General features: G+C 37.1%; 1 protein-coding gene across 1 annotated transcript in view; it reads right to left on the reverse strand.

Annotated features, from left to right (window-relative positions):
* Positions 1-22,055, reverse strand: part of LOC139971445 (bifunctional glutamate/proline--tRNA ligase-like) — a 28,856-nt gene extending 6,801 nt beyond the window's left edge. Inside the window, exons 1-29 of the mRNA XM_071977921.1 lie at positions 21,635-22,055; positions 19,418-19,502; positions 18,874-18,973; positions 18,084-18,240; positions 17,389-17,519; positions 16,716-16,804; positions 16,032-16,158; positions 15,463-15,655; positions 13,246-13,417; positions 12,297-12,530; positions 11,857-11,941; positions 11,067-11,237; positions 10,024-10,160; positions 9,515-9,569; positions 8,959-9,111; positions 8,683-8,795; positions 8,310-8,409; positions 7,694-7,852; positions 7,108-7,371; positions 6,501-6,752; positions 5,966-6,095; positions 5,545-5,669; positions 4,931-5,140; positions 4,474-4,546; positions 3,893-3,972; positions 2,980-3,237; positions 1,596-1,793; positions 1,218-1,391; positions 591-751 (exon numbers count right to left, since the gene is read on the reverse strand). Of these exons, the coding sequence (XP_071834022.1) occupies positions 591-751; positions 1,218-1,391; positions 1,596-1,793; positions 2,980-3,237; positions 3,893-3,972; positions 4,474-4,546; positions 4,931-5,140; positions 5,545-5,669; positions 5,966-6,095; positions 6,501-6,752; positions 7,108-7,371; positions 7,694-7,852; positions 8,310-8,409; positions 8,683-8,795; positions 8,959-9,111; positions 9,515-9,569; positions 10,024-10,160; positions 11,067-11,237; positions 11,857-11,941; positions 12,297-12,530; positions 13,246-13,417; positions 15,463-15,655; positions 16,032-16,158; positions 16,716-16,804; positions 17,389-17,519; positions 18,084-18,240; positions 18,874-18,973; positions 19,418-19,502; positions 21,635-21,677 (4,229 nt within the window). The 5' untranslated portion in view covers positions 21,678-22,055. The remainder of the gene's footprint in view (positions 1-590; positions 752-1,217; positions 1,392-1,595; positions 1,794-2,979; positions 3,238-3,892; positions 3,973-4,473; positions 4,547-4,930; positions 5,141-5,544; positions 5,670-5,965; positions 6,096-6,500; positions 6,753-7,107; positions 7,372-7,693; positions 7,853-8,309; positions 8,410-8,682; positions 8,796-8,958; positions 9,112-9,514; positions 9,570-10,023; positions 10,161-11,066; positions 11,238-11,856; positions 11,942-12,296; positions 12,531-13,245; positions 13,418-15,462; positions 15,656-16,031; positions 16,159-16,715; positions 16,805-17,388; positions 17,520-18,083; positions 18,241-18,873; positions 18,974-19,417; positions 19,503-21,634) is intronic.
* Between the last annotated feature and the right edge of the window lie 587 nt (positions 22,056-22,642).

The following is a 22,642-nucleotide window of genomic DNA, read 5'->3' on the forward strand; positions in this document are numbered from 1 at the left end:
ACTGTCTAGAGAATCCACTTCTCTAGGGGGGGGGGGGGTTGCTACCACTTGTAGGGTCGCCAGAATGTTTTGGAGGCTTGTAAAAAAATCTAGAGAGAAAAAAAACATCACAGATATTTGCAGAAAAAGGAAAACATCTTGAACAAAAACTCAAAATTAAAAATATAACACCATTTTTAAACTAAGTACCCTGAACAATATCTAATTTTCTCAAATGTGAGAGGGAATACAAACTCCCATAGATCCCTTTCTCAGGCCACGACATTCGCCTCTGGCTGAGTTGCTCAATATATGATCAAGGTTAAAATTGCAGTCAGCAAGCAAAAAACCAAGTTTGAAAAATACCAGGGGCATAATTAGCCATCTAGAAACAGGGAATACTTTAGTGTTCAAAATTTTGTGTAGCAGTTTTGAGGGCCTTGAACCTTTGTCCCTTCTAAAATATGGTTCATGGACACAAAAACCTACCAAACATCTGCACACTTGTACAGCATTTTGTGATATAGCATAGATTATTCCTTGAGTAACCACAGATGAGATGGGCATTTAATAGGTAAGTACCCCACAAGCAGTAGTGGCCTAAGGCTTACTTGTTGTATAAACTACTCTGTATGTCCTCTAGAAGGTTCCCTATCTTCTCTACAGCTTCTGCTTCCTTGAAAATGAGTTTCTCCGATGTGTCTCGCCTGACGGCGACAAACTGATTCTTGGAGATGTCTCGTGGGCCGATTTCCATTCTCACTGGGACTCCCTGGAAAGGAAACCAATCCAAAGATACTGCCTTACTGTTTTTCCACAGTAAGAAAATCTACTCCTTCAACGATTGTTTCTACCAATACATTCATGCAGATATACATATATATATACATACATATATTCATCTATATAAATCTACTCTCGTCACAAGATGGACATATTAAATTATGAGGGAAATAAAAAACAGAGACTTCTCCTTTTGTATAATCCATCATTACATCGTTACATTGTAAAATACTATCACATAGTAGGTTCTATATATATGCAAACTCCCCAAAGTATACATAGTTTCACCATGCTATTAGGTTCCACTGGCCGCATTATTAGTGCTTTGAAAGTCTTGCAGCCCACAGAAAACTTGCTGACGGGCGATATGTGGCCACCAGGTGCCTTAGAAAGTGGCATAAACTTCCCCCAATAACAGGTTTTCATGAAATAAACACCATTATTTCTAACGATACCTTTAACTCCCAGTGGTTGAATTTCCAGGGTGGTGAGTAGTTTTCTCTGTCGTCGCATTTGACTCTGATGTCAGCGGCTTTGAAGAGGGCGATGTAACTGTCGGCTTTATCATTGATGGCCTTCTTGTCTTCGTCTGTTGACTTGACTGTGATACCACATGGTACAATAATCACCTGAAAAAATGGATCAAGTTGAACAAACTTGTCTTCCAAAGACGGCTCATTAAACAGTTCAGTTCCTACTTACATCGTCTTAAAATAAACTTTGCTGAAAAATCTTCACAACCATAAAAAATGCAAAACATCAATAAAATAAGCTATGAGAATTTTTGTAAAGAGACTAAGATGTTAATTTCCTTTTGTTGCACATATTCTTACCTGTACGCAAGCTACTTTTGGAGGTAGAATGAGACCCACGTTGTCACCGTGGGCCAAGCAGAGAGCACCAATTGTCCTGGTGGAGAGACCCCATGAATTCTGGTGGGCAAACTCTCGTTTATTCGGCTCGTTAGGATCTTCAAAACTGATGTCAAACATCTTTGAGAAATTCTGTCCCAGATGATGAGAGGTAGCTCCCTGCAAAAGAACAAAAATAATAAGAGAAAATTAAATAAATAAGTAAATAGCAGGCTCTTCATAATTGCAAGGGATACGTTTGGTTCAAAAGTTCAAATCTCTTTGCTACTTTGCACATGTGTCAATCTCCCGGTGAAGTAGTTTTCTTACGGCCACTACAAGAAGTTTTAATTCTTACAATTTTGGATTTTGATTTTAACTGCTGTTGATGTACCTTAACACTTTTATTCCATATTAAGTAATTTCATAAACTGACAAGAGGATACTTCTATTTCTTATGATAAAGACAAACTGGAAAATGAGTTCCAACTCCTTTCAATGGTGCCAACTTGAACTTGATAAAAACAAAAGTTAAAAACAAAACTCCACTTATGCACAATCTTCCTACACAAAGTTGTTCCACTGTATGTAATATATATTTTAATTGACAAGGGGTTACATGTCTTTCTTATAACGATGACAACCCGGAATGAATTCAACCACTTTCAACGGTGCCAACTCGAACATGATCGAAAGCTATCGATTCATTCTCACTTCTGCACGGTCTTCCTCCCTCCACATAGTTATTCCACTGTACGTAATCTCATAAACTGACAAGATGATACTCCTGTTTCTTATAATGAAGACAAACTTGAGATAGTTCAAGTAAATTTCAGTGGGCCCAACATTAAACATGATGAAAACTCTTGACTAATCTGTGGATTTGATTGGATTCAAAATTTCAATTACAAATACAGTGAGATGAAGCTTGAAGAGTCTGATCTAATACAAAGCAGCAGCCTGGTCATCCATAATCTCATCTCATGTTAAATTACATCGCCACCTTTCAGTTTACTTCAGAGTTCTTTTCCTTGGAAGTAGAATAAGGAAAACTTAACCCACTTTCTTTGAGGTTTTGTTTTGTTGCCCCCAGCTAAACTTATCAATATAAGTGATATAAACTGTCATTTCTGGATGGAACTATCTTACATCTGCACATTCTTTGCAAACTTTCTGTTTTTGACAGAGAGCATATTTATCTAATGAATACTTTCATTGTTATGTATGCTTCTTAGCCTGATCAATAAAGTTGTTTTAAAATTTCTGGTTTTTAAACCTCCATTCATAGTTTATTTATCGTATGTCAAGTTGTCAATCTCCAAATTATTGGATCTCGTAAACTTTACAGCAAAATAATGTTCCTTACCTGAAGGCCTCTACCGCTGGCGACAATGAAAGCTTCAACAGTCGTTGTGAAGTCACCGCCGGCAAACTTTTCCTTTTCTGTCTTCCTACCCCGGACGACGGGCATGGCTAAAAGTTTCTCGTAAACGGCAGCGTAGAGTTCCAAGATCTTGTAAACTTCGTCAACAGCTTCTTCCCTCGTCGCCCAGGCTGTGTGACCTTCTTGCCAGAGGAATTCTCTTGTCCTCAAGAATGGCTGTGGGTGCTTAAACTCCCACCTCTGATGAGAAAGCAAAGAAAGCTTTTGTAGAGAAACTGTGTGGGTGTTTACCCTCCCACCTCTGATGAGAAAGGAACAAAAGCTTGTGTAGAGAAACTGGCAGTTTCTCTACAACTTTTGGTCCTATCTCACTTTTAAAACGATAAGAATATAGTTTACTGCCACACTGATTCTTCAAAACACTACGCAAAACATATTTCATAATAAGCCCTCAAAATATTTCCATTCTTCCATAAAGATGGAAATAGCTGGAAAATCAGATATGATAATTAACCCAAGATAACTTCTGCATTCATCCCACTATGCATATGCAAAGTAGGCTAGGCCTAGGTATATTAGCTACAAAAGTGTTGTGGATCCAAGCCAAAAGTGATAACATTGGTTTGAAAAGTACCAAACAATCAATGTGTGTTGCACTGAGTATTAACAAGCTCCACACCAAGATACTTTAATAGCAGCCAATTGCTACAAAGTTGTGAATGCCATTTTTATTTTGTTCCTACTTTCCAATGTTGAGGATTTTGCTTTATATACTGTTACAACCATACACTTCAAATGGGTCAGATTAAAGATGCAGGAATAAATTTGTTAAATGTTGTTATAACTGACGGGAATGTACAGATCACAGATAGAAACGATTGGGTATTATACTCACCACTACATTACACCACTGGTTCAATTTGATTGGAAGATCTCGGTGTGATTGTACCCACTTTGAATAAACAGGGTACATAACTGCAACAAAATCAAAATCAAATCAATCAATCAATAAGATCCTGAAGGGAAAAGGAAATGCAACAGCTAACTTGAAAACCAGCAGATCAGAGCCCTGCTGTGAAAACTTTTCCCTTGGGAAACCCATGTCCTGATTTCACTAGACAAGCCGTGACCCAGAATTTTGAAAGGCCTAAAATCAGCAAATTACTGATTAAAATACACACTGACCAATTTAATTCAACATTGACTGACAGTTAGTAAACAACAGCACACACACATGCATAATAAGAAAACTTGGTTAACAAATCACTGTGGGACAGGAAGAAAGTAGACTGCAGGATACCAGTCAATTATTTTATTTTCTGATACCTGGTTCCCCAAAGAAAGAAAAAGTGTGGCAATCCATTTTGAGGTTGCAACTCAGTTTGGAGAGCACAGCAGTTGTGTAATGTACTATTAAGATAACATTGTCAACATTTACATCTTTGAGAAACAAAAGGTCAGTATTCATATGCATACCGGTTTCACTGGTTGGTCGGATCGCAATTGGTTCTGCTAGCTCGGAATTTCCAGATCTGGTTACCCAGGCTACCTGCAGATAGAATTTGGAAGTCACAACTTAATGCAACATTCAAGGTTATATTTTTAAATTTGGAGATTTAAAAAAATCAGGCTAGCAGGCAAAAACAGTATTAATTGGTTAAAGAAGAATATCTTACAAAACCAAGGTCAGTACCTCAGAGATGACTCACCTACATTGCTAAGTCCTGTAGGTCTGGGGATTAAATCAAGGTCAGTCAATTAGAGATGACTCAACTAAATTGCTAAGTCCTGTAGGGCTGGGGTAAAATCAAGATCAGTCAATCAGAGATGACTCAACTAAATTGCTAAGTCCTGTAGGGCTGGGGTAAAATCACCTATTTTGTTGATAAAGCCCAAAATTAAATGATGACACACACATATTGAAACAACTCACTTCAGGGGCAAAATCTGCAATGTGAGTCTTCTCCCTCTCTAAGGCACTCGCGGAGACAAACATCGGAAAATAACAGTTTTCAACGCCTAATTTCTTGATTTCTGCGTCAAAGAATGCTGTGATTTTCTCCCAGATGCTAAAGGACCAAGGACGCAGTACGTAACAGCCGCTGACGTCGTAGTATTCAATCATTTCAGATTTAATGATGACCTTTGACATGAATGGAAAGGTTTGACAATATAAACATCATTTCTGGCTTGTACACTGGTAATGCTAATTATTATCGTGGAATCTGTCAGGTTACCCATCAAGTGGAACTGAATTGACTAGAAACATCTTGACCGTCTCACTAATCCCTCTACGGAAATACGTCCCTCACTAATCCCTCACTAATCCCTCACTAATCCCTCTACGGAAATACAACTTGAACAGAATGACAACACATCAACCCAGTGGAGATGTTTCTCACTTCTTCCATTCTGCAACTTTTCAAAAAAACCAAAACTCCAAAAATAACTGTCAATGTTTACACCGATTCGCCAGTCCATTGATTATTTCATCGAGTACATCTTTGTGACCACTGATGGGAACATTGCCAATATTTTGTACTCTACCTGTGAGTACCAATCACTGAGGTTTTCTTCCTTCTTTGCTTCTAGACCGAGTCTTGTCTGTTTCTTTCCTCCACTGTCCTCTTCTGCCGCAGCCTCCTTCTTCTGTTTGGATTCTTTCTCTCCACCTGAAATATTTCAGATGCAAAAATCATGATCAAAGGCCAAAATAGACACAAAAAAAAACATCTGTTTTTTCTATAGCGGGGGTTCAACTTCTCGGCAAGGCATCCCACTACTAAATCGTACGAAAAGTGGAGGCATTGCAACTTTTAATGGAAAACTGTCAACAGTGTATTCACTTTAAAGAAACAAACTCATTTTGATATTGTTGAAGACTATATATTCCATATCCATTGCTATAGTTATCTTCATATTTTGCTAAACAATTTTCTTCTAAATTACTTTCTGCTGAAATTGTTACCTTTTCCTTTCTTATCCTTTCCTTTCTTTTCCTGTTTCTTAGCTCCGGGTGGCTGGTAATCGGATCCAGTCGATGTCTTATACTGGCTCTTCAGATCCAACAGGGTCTTTACTTCTGCATCAACCTCTTCCTGAATAAAATGTGGACGAGGAGGAGAGGAAGAAAGGTTGTGCTCAGATCAATTACACGACACAAAACATTCTACTTACTTCAACATATTGTCCAAGTCACGATGCTCCTTTACAGAATGAAATATTCAGCATTCAAAGGTTTAAAGTGTTTCTCCTATTGTTCAGAATGGTTCGTAACAATGTTTACAAAACTATTGGGTCTCAAAATTAAATTGCCGGATTTTAAAGTTTTAGCGGACTTATTGCTAGTCTTGGAAAACAAGATGATCATCTCTCAGCAACAAAATGATAACGTAAGTTAATCAGCAGTTTGCACCACAGTGACCATACTCATATATGCCATATGTTAAACATGGTAACTCAACAGTTACATGAATAATGGGTTTCTCAGTGACCACATTTACCTTTGGAGCTTTCTTTGATTTCAAATTCCTGACTTTATCACCTTGCTCCTTGATTTTTTCAGCAAGGGCATCAGCTGCTGCATTTCCATGTCCAGGGTTGTCACTTCCTGGGTTACCGTGTCCAGGGTTACCGTGGCCTGGGTTACTTGCTTTCTTTGGTGGGTTGGAACCTGGTTTGTAGTCTACACCTGTGGCAGCCTTGTATTTAACCTTCAGGGACAGTAAGATCTTAACTTCAGCATCAATGTCTACCTGCAGAGAGTAGAAATGAAAAAAGGAAAAATGCAAAAAAAACACACAATCATACAAGTCTGCAAAACATAGTAATGACACAACTAGTAAAGAGCAGTCAGCAACCTAACCACAATTCAGTCAACAAAAACAACCCCCCCCCCACCACCATCCCCCATTGTAATATAAACCTGTTGTCATCCTTTAGAGATTCACAAAACCCTACCTACATTAGAATGGAGTACCACTGAATGAATCATGCTAATCACACTATGTCACAATAAAAATTGAAAACTTAAGAAAAAAAGGTTAAGAGTAAGGACAGGTTCTTTAAGCTAACAATATTAGCTGTAAAGGGTTATCAAAAGTGAGCTACCTTTGGAGCTTTACTCGACTTCAGACTTCTGACTTTATCACCTTGGGCAGTTATCTTCTCCACTAGTGCTGCTACATCTGCTTCGCCATGTCCAGGGTTGCCGTGCCCAGGGTTGCCGTGCCCAGGGTTGTCGGACCCAGGGTTGCCATGCCCAGGATTGTCAGTTTTAGGTGGCTTAGCACCTGGCTTGTAATCCACACCAGTCATGTTCTTATAATCACTCTTCAGTGACAAAAGAACCTTTACAGCTTGATCTATCTCATCCTGGAAGAAATCAAATGATGGAGAAAGTCTCCTTTTTACTTATTTTGAGATTTCTTACATGCCATACTGGAGTGCTACACTGGGCACACATGAAATAGACACTGTTTGCACAAGGGTAGTTGCATGACACTGAGACAATTTTTGTGTTAAACTGTTCTTGAATTAAGTAAACATTTGAAGTACAACCACACATAAATTAAATAAAAATTCAATCAATAAATACAGTGACTGAACTTTTCTGAGATAAAACAAAAAATCAACATTCTGCATTTCTGACATGATGTGCTGAAGCTCTGCATCGGGAATATCCAAGAATATTCACCTTTGCTGCTTTCTTTGACTTTAGGTCCCGGACACTATCTCCCTGAGCAGTTATTCTGGCAATGACAGCTTCCACTTCCTGTGGAGAGGCAGTGGTAGTAGGAACTGCTGAGTCACTTGATCCACCCTTGTTCTTGCCTTTCTTACTCTTGCTTGCTTCCTGTGAGTAAACAGAAAGAGAAATTGGTGAGAAGAGAACCAACTTACATGAAACAGATCTACTACGATCTGTAAGCAGGGATATATATCCACATATATATATCCACCCTTCTGTCTTATCTTTCTTATCTCAGTGACTTTCAATAACTCTGAAATATAGTCATGTTAGTGTATTAAAGAAATCAAATATCTTTGGATGGTCAAATGAGGTTATGTCAAATCTTGGTCTTTCATTCTGCTGTGAGTGAATGCAGTCATATTTGGCTGACAGGACTAAGCTCAATTATCGTAAAGTAAGGTAAACTAGACGATTATGCTAACAATTGAGAGTTCCAGAAATTAGCTTGCAAACTGTTCTAAGCTATCTGTAAGTGTTGATAACCAAGAAAAAAAGGAACTGCATGGTCATTGGTCAATCCACTAATCGTGAAATGACCATCGAGGCGGTGGACTATTACCTGAGGAGCATTCTTAGTACTGTCACTCGTTGTGCTGGTTGTCTTTTTACCGTCAGGTATGTTGAACAATATGCATGGACTGGTTCTGCTTGTGTGACGACTAACGGAGAAAAAGGAAAGAGAATTGAATACACATGAATAAATCAAGAACTCAAAAAATAAAAGCACCACCTTTGATTGTAGCGGAAAAGGATTGGATCTGTGGAGGTGGGCAGGGGGGGGGGGGATGGTTTTAACATTAAAGAACAGTGGGAAATTTAACTTTGATATTTGTAACAGTATTTGCAGTTTCTCTTAAGTAAGGAGTATAAGTAATTTGGAAACTGTGCTTACAGGATTTCGTTCATGCCATATTTCATTCTTTTTTTATTACCTGGCTGGAGCATACGCCTGATCACATATGAAGTATCCTTTTCGTTGCATTTGGATGATTTCTCCTTTCTTCAGAGAGGCCAGTTCTGGATCTCCTAGGACTGCAGTCTCATGCTACAATAATACAAAACAAATAAGACTCTTGACCACCTCATCCTTAACCCTACATCTAATACGACATTAATATCCCACGCTAGTCATGTGATAGATATATCGATTAAACAAGCAGAGGCAAGACACACATTTACTGACAGATAGGGCAAACTCATTGACTCACTCTTGAATTTTTGTTGACGAACTGTTTGAAATCTTCGTCTTTGCCAAGTATTCCTTTGGAGATCAGATCGTCAAAATAGATTAACGTGGTCGGTACGAATGGCGCATTTCCAGTCTCGGCCAACCAAGTAATTTTCGTCGTCTTTCTGTAGTCCTGCATTAACATAGGAAAAGGAGAAAAACTAGATGGTATGAACAATTATCTTAATCTGATCTCCTCTGCTCCTATATTTTCCAAAATAAATTTTTTATAAAGTTTCGAGAACACAACACCATTTTTCTTGTGGCTAGTCGGTCAACTGATGTAATTCTGGTATTTTACTTCTTTTGAACACATCTATCGTTCTGTTGTCCTTGTCATAATAAACTACTATCACTGGCTTCTGTATTTATTTCTACGGTTACAGGTTAAAAGGGTCAATTTTAAATTGATATTATCTTTCATTCACAAATATACATGAAAGTAAAAATAATAGTACATTTTTATGGAGAATACACCCCACACCCACCCCTCTTCCAAAGAATTTTTTTTTTTAATAACACCGGTCAGAGCTTACCTCATTTTCAAGATTCAGATCAGCAGTCATGGAAATAACTTTTCCAGAGCCATCCCTGGCAATACAATGAAGAGAATGACAAGAATTAAAATGAAATATATATTAAATATAAATCAAATTAAATATAACAAACATGCTGACCATTCTCAGGTTCTCAAACAAATGTAGTCAGATACATTTTTGCATAACATTAAATAAAATACCCACTGTCTCAATGTCTTTCCTTATCTGCAATAATTGAGGTACTGGAGCATTTCAAGGAGATACAAACCCACCTATCGCCATTTTACCTTGTATGACTGAGATCTATGTGAAGAACAACTGCCTTAAACCGCTAAGGAAATTCTTGATTGGTTTGTGGATATACAGCTCGCTTAAAAGCTGTGTCTGGGAGCAGTCATTTTGTTATGTCGCGGTGCTTTAGGACATGAAACCTTTTACTTGCTCTAGTGGGGGGTGGGGTTGAGGCGGGGGGAATTGTAAACACATTAAACAATTCTGTGACATACTTGTTTATCTTCTGGATGATGAGATTCCCCCAGTTGATGAAAGTAACAATTTCTCCTTCATTGAATAGTACTGCGTCGGCTTGGTCCACAAACACCTTGTCGCTGTACCAGACCTTCTTGTTACCGATTGCGTTGTTCTATGTATGGGAACGGGAGTATTAGACAACTGTACTTTGGGAGACAGGTACAATAATACAACAACCCACTATAATACTCATAATGTCTCAGGGTCTCAACCCAAACTTCCAGCAGGTCTGGTGTATGTGCTGCATTATTATTATCATTATTCAGCACACTGATGAAACAACTTTATCAGAGATAGTGTTTTCAATATTTGCATATCTTTAACAAATAAAACACTTTCAATTTCACTATGGTAGAAAGCTTTACTATGAAAAGATAAAAGAGATTCACATTTTTATGATGTTTCCAAATGATTATTATTCTATCAGTATTAGCCTGTACCGTTTAAAAAAAAATACTTTGAAAAAAAAAAACCAGTGACCTACCGAAAATTTTGTCTGGGTCTTGACCAACATTTTGTGCATTAATTAACAGAGGATTCATTCCTGATGTTCTAATCAAATTCCATTTACTTGATCTCACATTCTCATAAAACCAAAAGGATCCCCTACCCCCTCCTTTGTAAATTTTGGAGTAATAGAAACAACTTTCTCACTGAACAAATGTAAACATTGTTTAATAGTGAAATCCACCCAAGCTTCCCTTTCCTTGTCCTTTGACGTTGTGAGAAAATTTACACCACTGCAATAACGGCATGAATGGCTTTCAATTTAAACAGCATAAAATACACTTGATACATGGACACCAAAACTGCAACAAATACAAAATCAGTATGGCTTTAATTTGACAATACATATTCGAAGAGATATTTGAGGACGAAATGTCGCTCACTGATAAGAATGATTATCCAGGAAGCTGTTGCAAGATGAGCTATTACTAAGTCTGAAAATTTATATCTACCTTGAAGAGGATCGGCAGATGTGAGGGACAAGCTGAATGAGATTTATAAATAACTGTACCTTGGCATGTTTGGGAACATCCTTGGCTTCCACTTTAACACCACTAACGGTGACCGGAACGGCATCTTTATCTACTACTCCGTTATAACGAGGAATGATGGGGTCAATGACCTTTCGATTGAAGCTCCAGATCTTGTCCCACTCCATCATGACAACAGCCCTTGATGATCCCTGGATGATGAAATGACCACTATTTTGTATTTATTTTTCAAACTTTACAACTAGAGGGATAGCTACTACAACTGCAATTCACTTATGATTTACACTTGATAAACCCAGGGGATCGTACAAACTTTGGGTAGTGACTAATCATGTAAGGAACGAGAGGATTTTTGGATTGGTGGTGCGGTGTCTTTAATGAATTGTTAGAGACCCAGAGTTGTGAGTATAAAGATTACGATTATTATGCTGTATGCTGCTCAATGTTCATGTACGACAGGATATTTTACTTTTGAGATTAAAAGATACACTACACAGCTCTCACAAATCCTTTCACTACATCCATCTACTGATTGCACCTCCCTAGTGCTAAAGTAAGAGCAAATCTAGTAACAACATTGGGGGATGAGGGGGGTCCCTTATATCTATCCCAGCTCCCATCCCCTCCCTCTGGAGGAAACATATGCCATCTCTCATTACTAGGGTCTACTTGTTGCATTTCTCAATGTGTAGGTAGGTAAGACCAATAGCAACATAATTACTTCCCCCCTCCCTCCCCTCCCCTCCTCATATCCAAATGTAAATCAAAACTTTAGCAACTCCTGAAAACAATACACTATATCATACCTACCTGAGCTGCAATAAACTGCTTCAGACCTTCTATTGTCATGCCCCTTCTTATAACTCCTCTAACAGTTGGAAAACGTGGATCATTCCTATCACAAAAAAAAGTAAAAAGTCACAGATCATATGGAAGAATTGCCTACTCTGAATATTGTAAAGTGTGGCACAAATGGCTGTCTGCATTTCTGATTTCACTATACCTATACCTTGGCTGCAACTCATTCAGAGGGCTGCTGTCTGAAACTATATTTTTTTATAAATTTTTCTAGTTCTTTCAACAAAACTTGCAAATGTGACACTTTTTTAAGTACTGTAGAAAGAGACAGAAAGTAAGAAAACATTCTTGCCTGGTTTTTTAAGTATCATGTTTTTTAAGTAAATCTAGAAAATGATCCCTAAACCTCATACAACAAGAAAATGTACACTGGGAAGACAAAACAAACTCACCATCCCTCGACAAGCTTCTCGTCCACGAACCACGTCAGTTTCCGTTTGGAGAGGACAGTGTGTTGAAGGTTGAGCCTGCTGTACTCCCAGATGTGTGGCTTCCTCATCTTCAGAGCATCCAGGATGAAGTAATATTGATCATCTCTATCGTGGTATTCTGTTGTCCTGAGTGCGTGGGTCACTCCCTCTAAACTGTCTACGATGGGGCATGCAAAGTCGTAGGTAGGATACGCCCTGCGGGTAGAAAAGTGTGCAGACGTATTCTATACAGGTACGAATGCCGGTTTAAATTTTATGGGTGTATTGTGTTCCCAATTTTTTCACAAACAGAAAATCCATTCATTTCTGTTCTGTGACACGGCTATCATGCACAATCTCTAGTTCAAACAGGTGTGCAGCCCACATTGACGGATGACTGTACACACAAATTAAATCTGATATGTTGTTGACACTTTAAAGATTAATTTTTTACCAAACCAGTAGATTTCATACCAATTTAAACGTTTCTAGAAATGACCCTCTAATTATTGGAAGCTAATCAATTAAAGCAGATGAGCTTCTTAGTCTGGCAAACATTAGGTCAGTTAATCAGATGCAACACAAAACTTAACAGGAAACATTTTTATGGTCTCTACCAACATGTCAATAATGCTTTCGAAATTTGTCCAGAACAAATGGTGTCGAATGTCACTCAAGGGTGCTCTGTTTTTTTTAAATGAAGTTTAAAGAACATTTTTTTGTACAGGTCATAAGACTAACAATAATCACATTGGATTAACAGTAACAAGTAGACTTGCACTATTAAGGCCAAGTTAGCTTTAATTACAAGGAGCATTCCAGAAACTTAGTACATTATAAATGGAAAATACAAATTAATTTTTTATCTACAGTCAACCTTTTGTAATATCATTTAAATGATTGCAACAACTTTAAAACTTCTTTAACATACTTGTATTTGTCTCCACATCGTACGTGAGCCTCCAGCTTACACCTGTAGATGGTAGGATCTCTCATACACCCGTTATTACTCTTCATGTCCATTTTCATTCGTAAGGCACACTTCTGGCCGACCTCTGACCCTTTCTTCATCTCACTCCAGAGCTGTAGATTTTTCTCAACCGCTAAAATGAAAAGAAGGAAGGTGATTTCTGCATTGATGTTTCCTTATCATTCGAAAGTCTGCAACCAAACACTTCCTTTCTTATGATAATTCTTCAAAAAAAAAATCCAAGGAAATGTCCTCTTAGAACTTTCTTATAAAAGATGGAATATCTTCTTCTTCTTCTTCATACGTTGCAGAAACCCATAGGGCATAAGTGCAAATGTTGATCATCTCATTTAACATTTGGAAACAAAAGTCAGGTTTGACAGAAATACCCTGATAAATTACTCTTCAAATACACCGGTGTGTATGCAATGTCACAAATGAACATTCGAGCAAGTACTTTTTGAACCCAGGATTCACCTCCAATAACCCCACCCTCACCCACAGATAGCGTTGTGCGGTAGTCGGATTTCACACAACCGGTAGTGTTGCAACATGAATACCGGTATCGTAACTACAACCGGTATTTTCCTCAACTTTCATCTACGGTTCAAAGCACTTAGTTACGAGACTGTCAATGTCATACATTCAATATGCATAGCCTAGGCTATGTACATACTCTTACACGCACGTTTATAAAAAAAATTTAAAAAATAACACGCTATATTAGGGCCTTTGTTTTTTAACATACACTGCCAAAAGAAAAGCACAAACCTTGGAAAAAAGCAACCCACACCATCCTTCATTCATACTCGACGTACGATATTAGATTAACACGTTCGCACGTGGATTAAACTTGTAATCCGTACACAAACATAAATTGGGATTTCCCCACTATTCCATGATATTGGAATAGGGCAACCCCTTCAAGTTCAAAAGTTCACAATGAAAAGTTTTTAACTATCAACAAGTCACCACGTGTTTGGAACTTCAGACAATTAGAATATAACATAGGGGCTACGTAAATACGGGATTACAAACTACATACATAAGAATAGTACAGATTTATTTTGATCGTTAATCGGCTGTTCTTTACTCCAGGAAATATACTTTGAATACGTGCAATATCAATCTTTCGTACAAAAGTTCTTAAAAATTAAAAAAGTAGCGAAAGATAAATATAAATGACATCGTGGAACCCCCCGTATTAATAAACGAATCCATTTCATTACAGCATCAAAATCTCAAGTACTGCACTGCTGTGTACCTGTACCGTATAGGCTATAATAATATACAGTCCCGTGCGAAGATGGATTTAAACTGGATATACTCCCTGCGGTTTGGGCTCAAAATTTATAAAATCGTTAAAATTATTATAACAAAATGAGGTGAAATGCATAAGGGTAAGATTTTGTACATGGGAACCTTGACAATCATCGTTTGAAGGAAGAATAAATAACGAAAATTTCAGAATAATTCGAGGTCCCATAACATGTTGAGCGCAAGTAACGTTCGATATTTATTGTAGCCTAGGTCCAAATTACTACGTGAAGTTGATTTGTTAATATATAGCCTAGTCTAGGCCAGTACGTAAGTTGATCAGATATTATTCAAACTAAGAACACAGAAACCAGAAAAAATCGTGTTTTATTTTCTTTATTTCAAATAGTAACACGTAGATATTTTTATTATGTCCGGGATTCCCGGGAATGATACCGAAACGAATGTAATAACCGGTTGTTTTCCCAATACCGGTAGTAGTTACACATTGCACTGTGATCGGGATTAGTCAATACCGGTATCGGGATACCGGTATTCACTTGACTACCGGGATCCCGCACAACCCTACCCACAGAGGGTTATAAAGCCATTTTCTCAGCTAACCAACTTATACATAGCCTTCTATCCGCAACTTGGACAGTTGATGGCAAGACCAAGTAGTTGTTACTTCATGAAAATTCTGAATGTAGCTTATTAAACCAACCAATGACAATTGATGTAATCAAACAACAGTTCCAAGATCAGAAACTATGGTTCAGTAAACTGAAGGCTAGTAGAGCGAAACAAAACCTTCATCTACAGTTGTCATGATCTAATAACCATATTCCTAGATGGCTACACAGATTTGCTTTGGTAACTGAAGTTTATAACAAGTAAAATCGAACGGCATAATTTACTAACAGTTATTTCTGTTCTTTGATTCTTCTCTCAGATCTCTCTGTCTCTTCATTTCCTCAGGATCTGTGTCATCCACATATGCCTTGCTCGACTTGATCAAGTCCTCTGCAATGGTTATCATTCGATCAAAATGATCCGAGGTATGAGTGAATAAATCTGGTTGAATGTCAAGTAGCTTCAAATCTTCTAAGATAACCTGGATAAGAAACGGATACAAAATGGTGATACGTTCAAATGCTTTCCTTGTCTCATATAAAATACTCCATTTAATTTTCTTACATGGCTTTGGAGAAGAAACTCTGGGAGAAAATACACACACTAAATAAACATCAAAATGGTGAAACGGCTTTCCACAAATTTGGCTCGGGATTGACCTGCCGAGGGCTTTTATACTGATAATGCAAAGCAAACATCTCACCAGTAATGTTCCACACATTAAGTATTATGTGCAGACATTTGAGGATTACTATCAATGGCAATATTGCAATTTACAATAAATCGATAGTACTACATTAAGCATGAATTCTTGTGTCACAACTGCAAACGACGATAAACCAATAATAGAAACTGACCTGTTCAAACTCGCTGCTTTCTTTAGCTGGATTGGTGTCATCAAACCTCATAATGAGTTTACCTTTAAATGCTTGCTGGTAATATTGGTTCAAAAGAGCAGCTTTAGCATGACCAATATGAAGATATCTGGAAAAATATTAAACATTGTAAGAAATGGACTAAGAATAATTATACTGATTATGAAAATGAGTTACACCAAATAATAGCTCTATCACAGTCCCCTCCCTTTTCCTTCCTCCTCCCCTCCCCTCCCCATCCTCCCCCACAACCCACTCACACAAAGTATGAACTATTTTCTCAATAACTTTATGATAGCAAGTAAAACACACAAAAATGGGCCAGTAAAGTTTGAACATGCAAACTCAAGTCAATTTTCCTGTGGCCTTGCATCACTGGGAAGTAATTAATCAATTATTGCTTGCTCTAAAAGCATCTACAAAATTCATGAACTGGTTCATGCTAGAGAATACTTTTCTATTTTATTCTCTCTACTTTATTCAAAACCAAGTGTAAGTAAATAATTTTACAGAAGAAAACACAGAGTTCCTCTTTGCTGTGGTGAAAATAGGGTTAAGAGCAAAACGGGTTCATATATAATATTAACTAACAATTTCAAGGCTTTAGTGGACTTTTAATGACAAATGGAAAGGGTGACTCCATAGTAGACCAATTTTATGACTCACCCACTGGCCTCTGGTGGAAATCTCACCACTACCTCGCCCATCTTAGCCCCTGGCAGCTCAATGAAAGTCCCAACATCGGAAGTCTTCGTCTGGTGAGAAAGGTAAATAATCCGAAATGTACTTTACAAAATTTTAAAGTAATGACTTTGCTTCAATTTATTCTCCTGCCTCAAGAAGTATACTCATCCAAATGTTGTTGGTTTTTGGGTATTTGTGGAACAAGTTATTAAATTGAGCAATTACAATCGTCAAATGACGACATTTACAGGACATTTTACATAGGAGCATGAAAGAAAGAAACATGTGTTTGCTTTAGCTTTCAATATTTTGTTTATTTTACATACTGACCATTTCATTGTTTACTTTATTCATAGATCACATTTCATAACCTATCAAGTTATTGAGGATATTAAAAAACAAAAAGATGATAAAAAGCGGTGTTTGCAGTACCAACTGGTATTACTCAGTAATTTCAAACGTTCAAACAATGCAACATCTATTTATCACTATGTAAAGAAAGGTTTGTTTGACAAATACTCGTTAGCGTGAATATTTTCTTTCTGCTATTCAGTATGGTATTTACCTGCCCATAAGAACCTAATTCCTCTCCTTGGAAAGATTTGTCCTTTTTCTTAAAAAACATAAAATCCTTCATCTGAAGAATCTAACTTACTGATCCTTGTTTCTCCTCTTTCTTTGGCAACAGACAGGAAACCTTTTGAAACTTCTCCTGCGAGTCCAAGAAGTTATACCATCTTGACAAATTGACATGGCTGTCATTCTTTGATGACCAACTAGGGTTTGCTGGCAAACAAAGAGCATTGAGGATATTGAGAAAACACAAATGGATTTGAAATTCCACTAAATTTTGCTATTAAACTGAGCATTTGGAATAACATAAGGGACATATTTTTGACATCTGCAACAATTTGCATACTTCCAATAGGTAACAATAGAAGTGTGAAAGGTTGCCTGCATAAGTGAGTATAGAATAGATAGAATTATTGAAATATCTTAGGTTTTTTGCCAATTGCATTGTAAGTTATCCAGATAGGGTATAGTAGGAGGTTCGGGACTGAAACGAATTCATCAAATCTGTCAGACTTTCTTGTGCAACAAGTGTAAAAAGAAAAACACATCTGTGGTTATGATCTTTATTCTGAAAACCTCAACTATTTTTTGAAGACATACAAAAGACTCATATGTTGCTGTGCATTTTGCTCTAAATGCTTCTGGACAAAAAGGGACATGCAACTTCTCAAGTTGTTACAAAGCAAGAGACATCTGAATTGTACTTCTAATGCAGTACAGGACTGATCACATAAAAACCCTTATATTTGGGATAACTTCCATTCAATATGTATATACCTCTCAATGCTCCCCACACTGCAAAGTCTGCAATCGTCAAACCATGTGCCACCAAGTAGGTACGCGGTCCCAATATATGGTCAAGATCACTAACGGCATCTTTGAACTCTGTTGGGTTGCCAAGGCGATTGACACTATACTCCAACCAGTGATCAATCTACAAGTATTAAAAGCAAAATAAAAGAAAACAATGATGAATAGCTGTTTGTACACAGGAAACATAGTACATCAGATACAAAGAGACTTCAAAACTGCTACACAATATTTGAACACTAAATTATTCCTGGGCCTAGAAAATGTATTCATTGGCTAGGAGTTGTACACTTGTTGCTTAAAATGGATTCATTCACAACTGTCTGAAAGAGTTGCGTCGTTATCACAGCCATACACAATGTACACAAATAAAGCATAGTGTTGTAGTACTGTACATATTGGTATACTGAGTTGCTTACAATGCCGGCAAAGTGAAAATTATTTACCTCGTTATTCAATTACGTTGAGAGAATATAAATATTCATATTATGGGCAGGGTTTATTGCGATCCTTAAGGAAAATATCTTGGGGAAAAACAATGTTCAAAGTTGTCAATTTTTTAACTTTGATACCACCATTTGAAGTTAGTTTTGAATAGCTAAGCTAGTTATGTATATCGTTATGACATGGGGTCAATGAGGTTGAGAAAGTCATAGTAAAGGACGCAAAAAGCTGCTTTAAATAGAGATATAATGAGTTATTATTAATTCTTTAATAAACTACATACAGAACTAACATCTGAAACAAATGGTTTTACCTCTGTTGCTTCAAGAATGTTGTTTCCATAGAGACCACTGGAAGGTGCAAGCCTAGCTAGGTAACGGCATATAGCAACTGGAGTGGTGAATGTGAGGTCACTGGTGGCCAGAACAGAAAAATTTAAATATTCTTTAAAACCATAAACATTTGTTTATCACTTTCTATTGTGACCAGGAAATCATTTGAAAAGACCAATTGTCAGAAATGTCAAACATAGATATAGAGAGACATAGTGTGAATACATACAAGATCTAGAATGTACAACAGTGTTACAATTAAGCATCACCTGCATTGTCAGGCTTTGTTATGTGTTCCATGAAAAAAGAAAAAAGCTATTCATGTACATCAGGTTATCATAATCCTCTTTAAAAATACTCACAGGTATTCCTTTCATATATATCCCTTGGATATTAGAATTTAAAGGTCATCACTAGTGAGTAGAATCTTGAACCCCTGAGGCTAACATATACTACTGTACACATACATAGGGTTACACATGTGGCATACAGTTCACTTTTCTTGTTTAGAGATATGTCACTTACTCAGAGAGCTTGAGGCTGGTTGCCTTTCCCTGTTCAACATTAGCTGTCACACTTCCATCTAAATGCTCGATGGCAAGCAATGCAGCTAGCAGGGAGAGAAAAGCAGAAAATCAGGAATGAAACTATCATGCTGCACCTGGAAATTTATCATCTTTCCTAGACTGCCAATGCTAAGTTTGTGATGCCAATTCTGACCCTTCTAAAATTTTCTGAATATTGTTTGTTTGTACTGCTTGTATTGTCCTAAAGTCTCATCAGACAAAAATTATTTCATATATGCTAAAGAGCAATTTTCACTTAGGTCGATAAACTGTAAGTCATATTTAACATAGAAACCAGCAGATCTGGCGAGGAATGCAATTTGATTCTGAGTTTCAGGATAAGACTGGGTTATACTAAGTCTGTTACTTTACTAGACTTTAAAATCTGATCAGCAATTACAGCTACTATGTAAGATTTTAGCCTAGATCTAATACAAAAGTTTTTTGTCTTGGCCAAGGTATATATTAGCTTTGAGCCAAAATGTCCACTCCTTAAGCAACATTTTGCGTTGGGTCGCTTTTTTCCACCTTTTTAACATGTGCATCGATTTTTTTACATGTATCAATCATAAAACAGCAAACTAAGATACCATCCAAGTTTCACCCTGCCAAGAGCGTTAATTAGCGAGTAATTAACGATTTATATCGATAACGAGTAAAAGTGTCCTCGACAAAGTTTTCATATCTCCAAATCCACTAGTTTGAATTCCACCAATCAGTGAATAGTATGTTTATTCATGAGCATTTTGCGTTTGGTCGCCGTTTTCTACTTTTTTGACATGTCCATTGAGTTTTTTACATACATCAAATCACAAAACAGCAAATTAAGATATTAGCCAAGTTTTCCCCTGCCAAAAACGTTAATTGGCGAGTATTCCACATACAAAATTAAATCGCATTCAGTTCCCAAACCCACTAGTTTGAATTCAACCAATCAGAGATGCAGGTTTAGTTATGAGCCGTTGCTAAAAATAGATTCAAGACTTTGCGTTGGGAGTTGTTATGCAACTCCCTGGTACAACTGCCATATAGACTGTACACAAATCAAGCGTGGTGTTGTATTATGTATCTGTCAATGACGTTCGTAGTGTTTAAATATTCATATTATGGGCGAGGTTTATTGGGTTCCCAACGGAAAATATCTTGGAGAACAACAAAGTTGAAAGTTGCAATTTTTTCGACTTTTATGCCACCATTTGAAGTAAAATATAAATAGATAAGCTAGTTATGTATGTCGTTATGGCATAGTGGAGTCAGTGAGGTTGAGAAATATCATAGTCGAGGACGCAAAATGCTGCTTTAAACTTAGGTTCTGGCTATATGCCTGCTTCTCAGTTCAATAACGATGGCATTCTTGCTTAATTCATCTCACCACAATTATGGAGGATAAAAGTTATGTCAATGTATTGCATGAGATTTCAATCAGATGGTAGAAAGTGAAATCACAAAAATCAGGTAAATAAGCACTGGTGTAATATTGCTTATATTACTGACAGTGACAATAGGCTTAATAAGTTATAAGCTAGAGAAATGCTTATTCGAATGACAGTTGGTTTAAAATAAGCAAAACGTGCACCTCTCATATCCCAGTCCTAGGTGATCGGGTAAATAACTCCCACCTAACACGCATAACATAACCTAACATTTGTTATTCCTGCATTCACAATAACTGATACCAACTTACACTGACCAAATGGCACTAGGAATGACTAGTACTCATATTAACTCATTCTAACTAATGGAATTCATTCTTTGTCTTTATGTCACTGCCACTAAGGTAATTCAAGTTCAACAGCTCTAGTCTAGTCAAGCATCATGTCAATTAGGTAAGACAAACATGTGTAAATTAGGCCCATGCTAGTACTAGGTAGGCCACTTTCTACTAGCAACTACGCCTTCTAAGGAGTAGGCTAATGAGTAAGTACTCGTTAGTAAGGTGAAATGAACCCACATGCGCTCTCAACAATACAGTAAATTGAGAACAGATATAGTCCTGATAGTTTCTCATATCGTACTTCGTAGGGAGCGCCAGTGAATGGTTCCCAGGTGCGGACAGTGTGAAATAGGCATACGTCTATAGCATAGATGTAGCCTGACAGAAGCAAGATTGCAACGTAAACAAAAAGTCATTAAAACAAATAAGAATAATTATTTCATCATTTCTGCTTCCACTTACCAACGGGTGGATTAACCTTATTGATTGTAAGGCTAACCGACATTTCTACCGCTTCTGCTCTACAGATTCTCAGTAAAAACTAGGAAATTTCAACACACTGTCACAGTACTCAGTGGTCCACCACAATTAGGTGTAAGTTACTCGTACAAATACAAAATCGTCCGGATTCTTTCCACGTTAGCACATGTGTGTATGACATGAGTAAAGTAAGTAGGCTATGCTAGTCTTGGGATGACAGTCGTTCATAGGGACGGCAGGTTTCCGTTAGCTGTTACTTGTCTAAAGCAACTGTCGAATTGATATAGCAATAATAATAAAAAAAGTCATCTCGAGTTCTGCACACCTGAGGGAATAATGATGAAGATTCGTCCAAGAAATTCGACTAACTCTTCAGAAGGAAAAAATACAACTACGCCAGGCCTACTAAAAACACATGTTTATATGCTTTCAAAATGCTGATGCAACGTGGTGCAATGAAATATTTATTTGTTTCATTTTTTCTTGATCTATTGTTTTGTTACTTCACAAACAATCGCAAAGGACAACAATAACTTATTCATTACCAGCAGAAATAAACAACTGGCTTTTCAACTGGCTCTTCATATACTTTTCAATTAGCTTTCCCTTACTGCAGTATCTGAATCTGACGTAACTGAAAGCGACAATGTTGCAATACTACCATACTGACGGATGTACAGAAAAGCCATCACAGATACACTTTCCATGCAAAGCGTGACATTTTATGAAAAAAATCTTTGCCTCCGATGTAGACTGCAAAATAATACAAAAGGAATGAACAATTTACAACTTATTTTGCACATATCAGCATTTTCCCATAATATCTAAACAATATTTATTATTTATTCATACTTTCGACATTTTGTATAAAGACGAGTCAAAGGACAATTCCACAAAATTTGACAGGCTGTTGTAAAACTGATAGCCTAATGAGTATGTAGAACGATTGTTTTTAGAGTTATTTATATATATATATATATATATATATAT

This window comes from Apostichopus japonicus, chromosome 8 (genome assembly GCF_037975245.1).
Source record: "Apostichopus japonicus isolate 1M-3 chromosome 8, ASM3797524v1, whole genome shotgun sequence".
In the NCBI taxonomy this organism is placed as follows: domain Eukaryota; kingdom Metazoa; phylum Echinodermata; class Holothuroidea; order Aspidochirotida; family Stichopodidae; genus Apostichopus; species Apostichopus japonicus.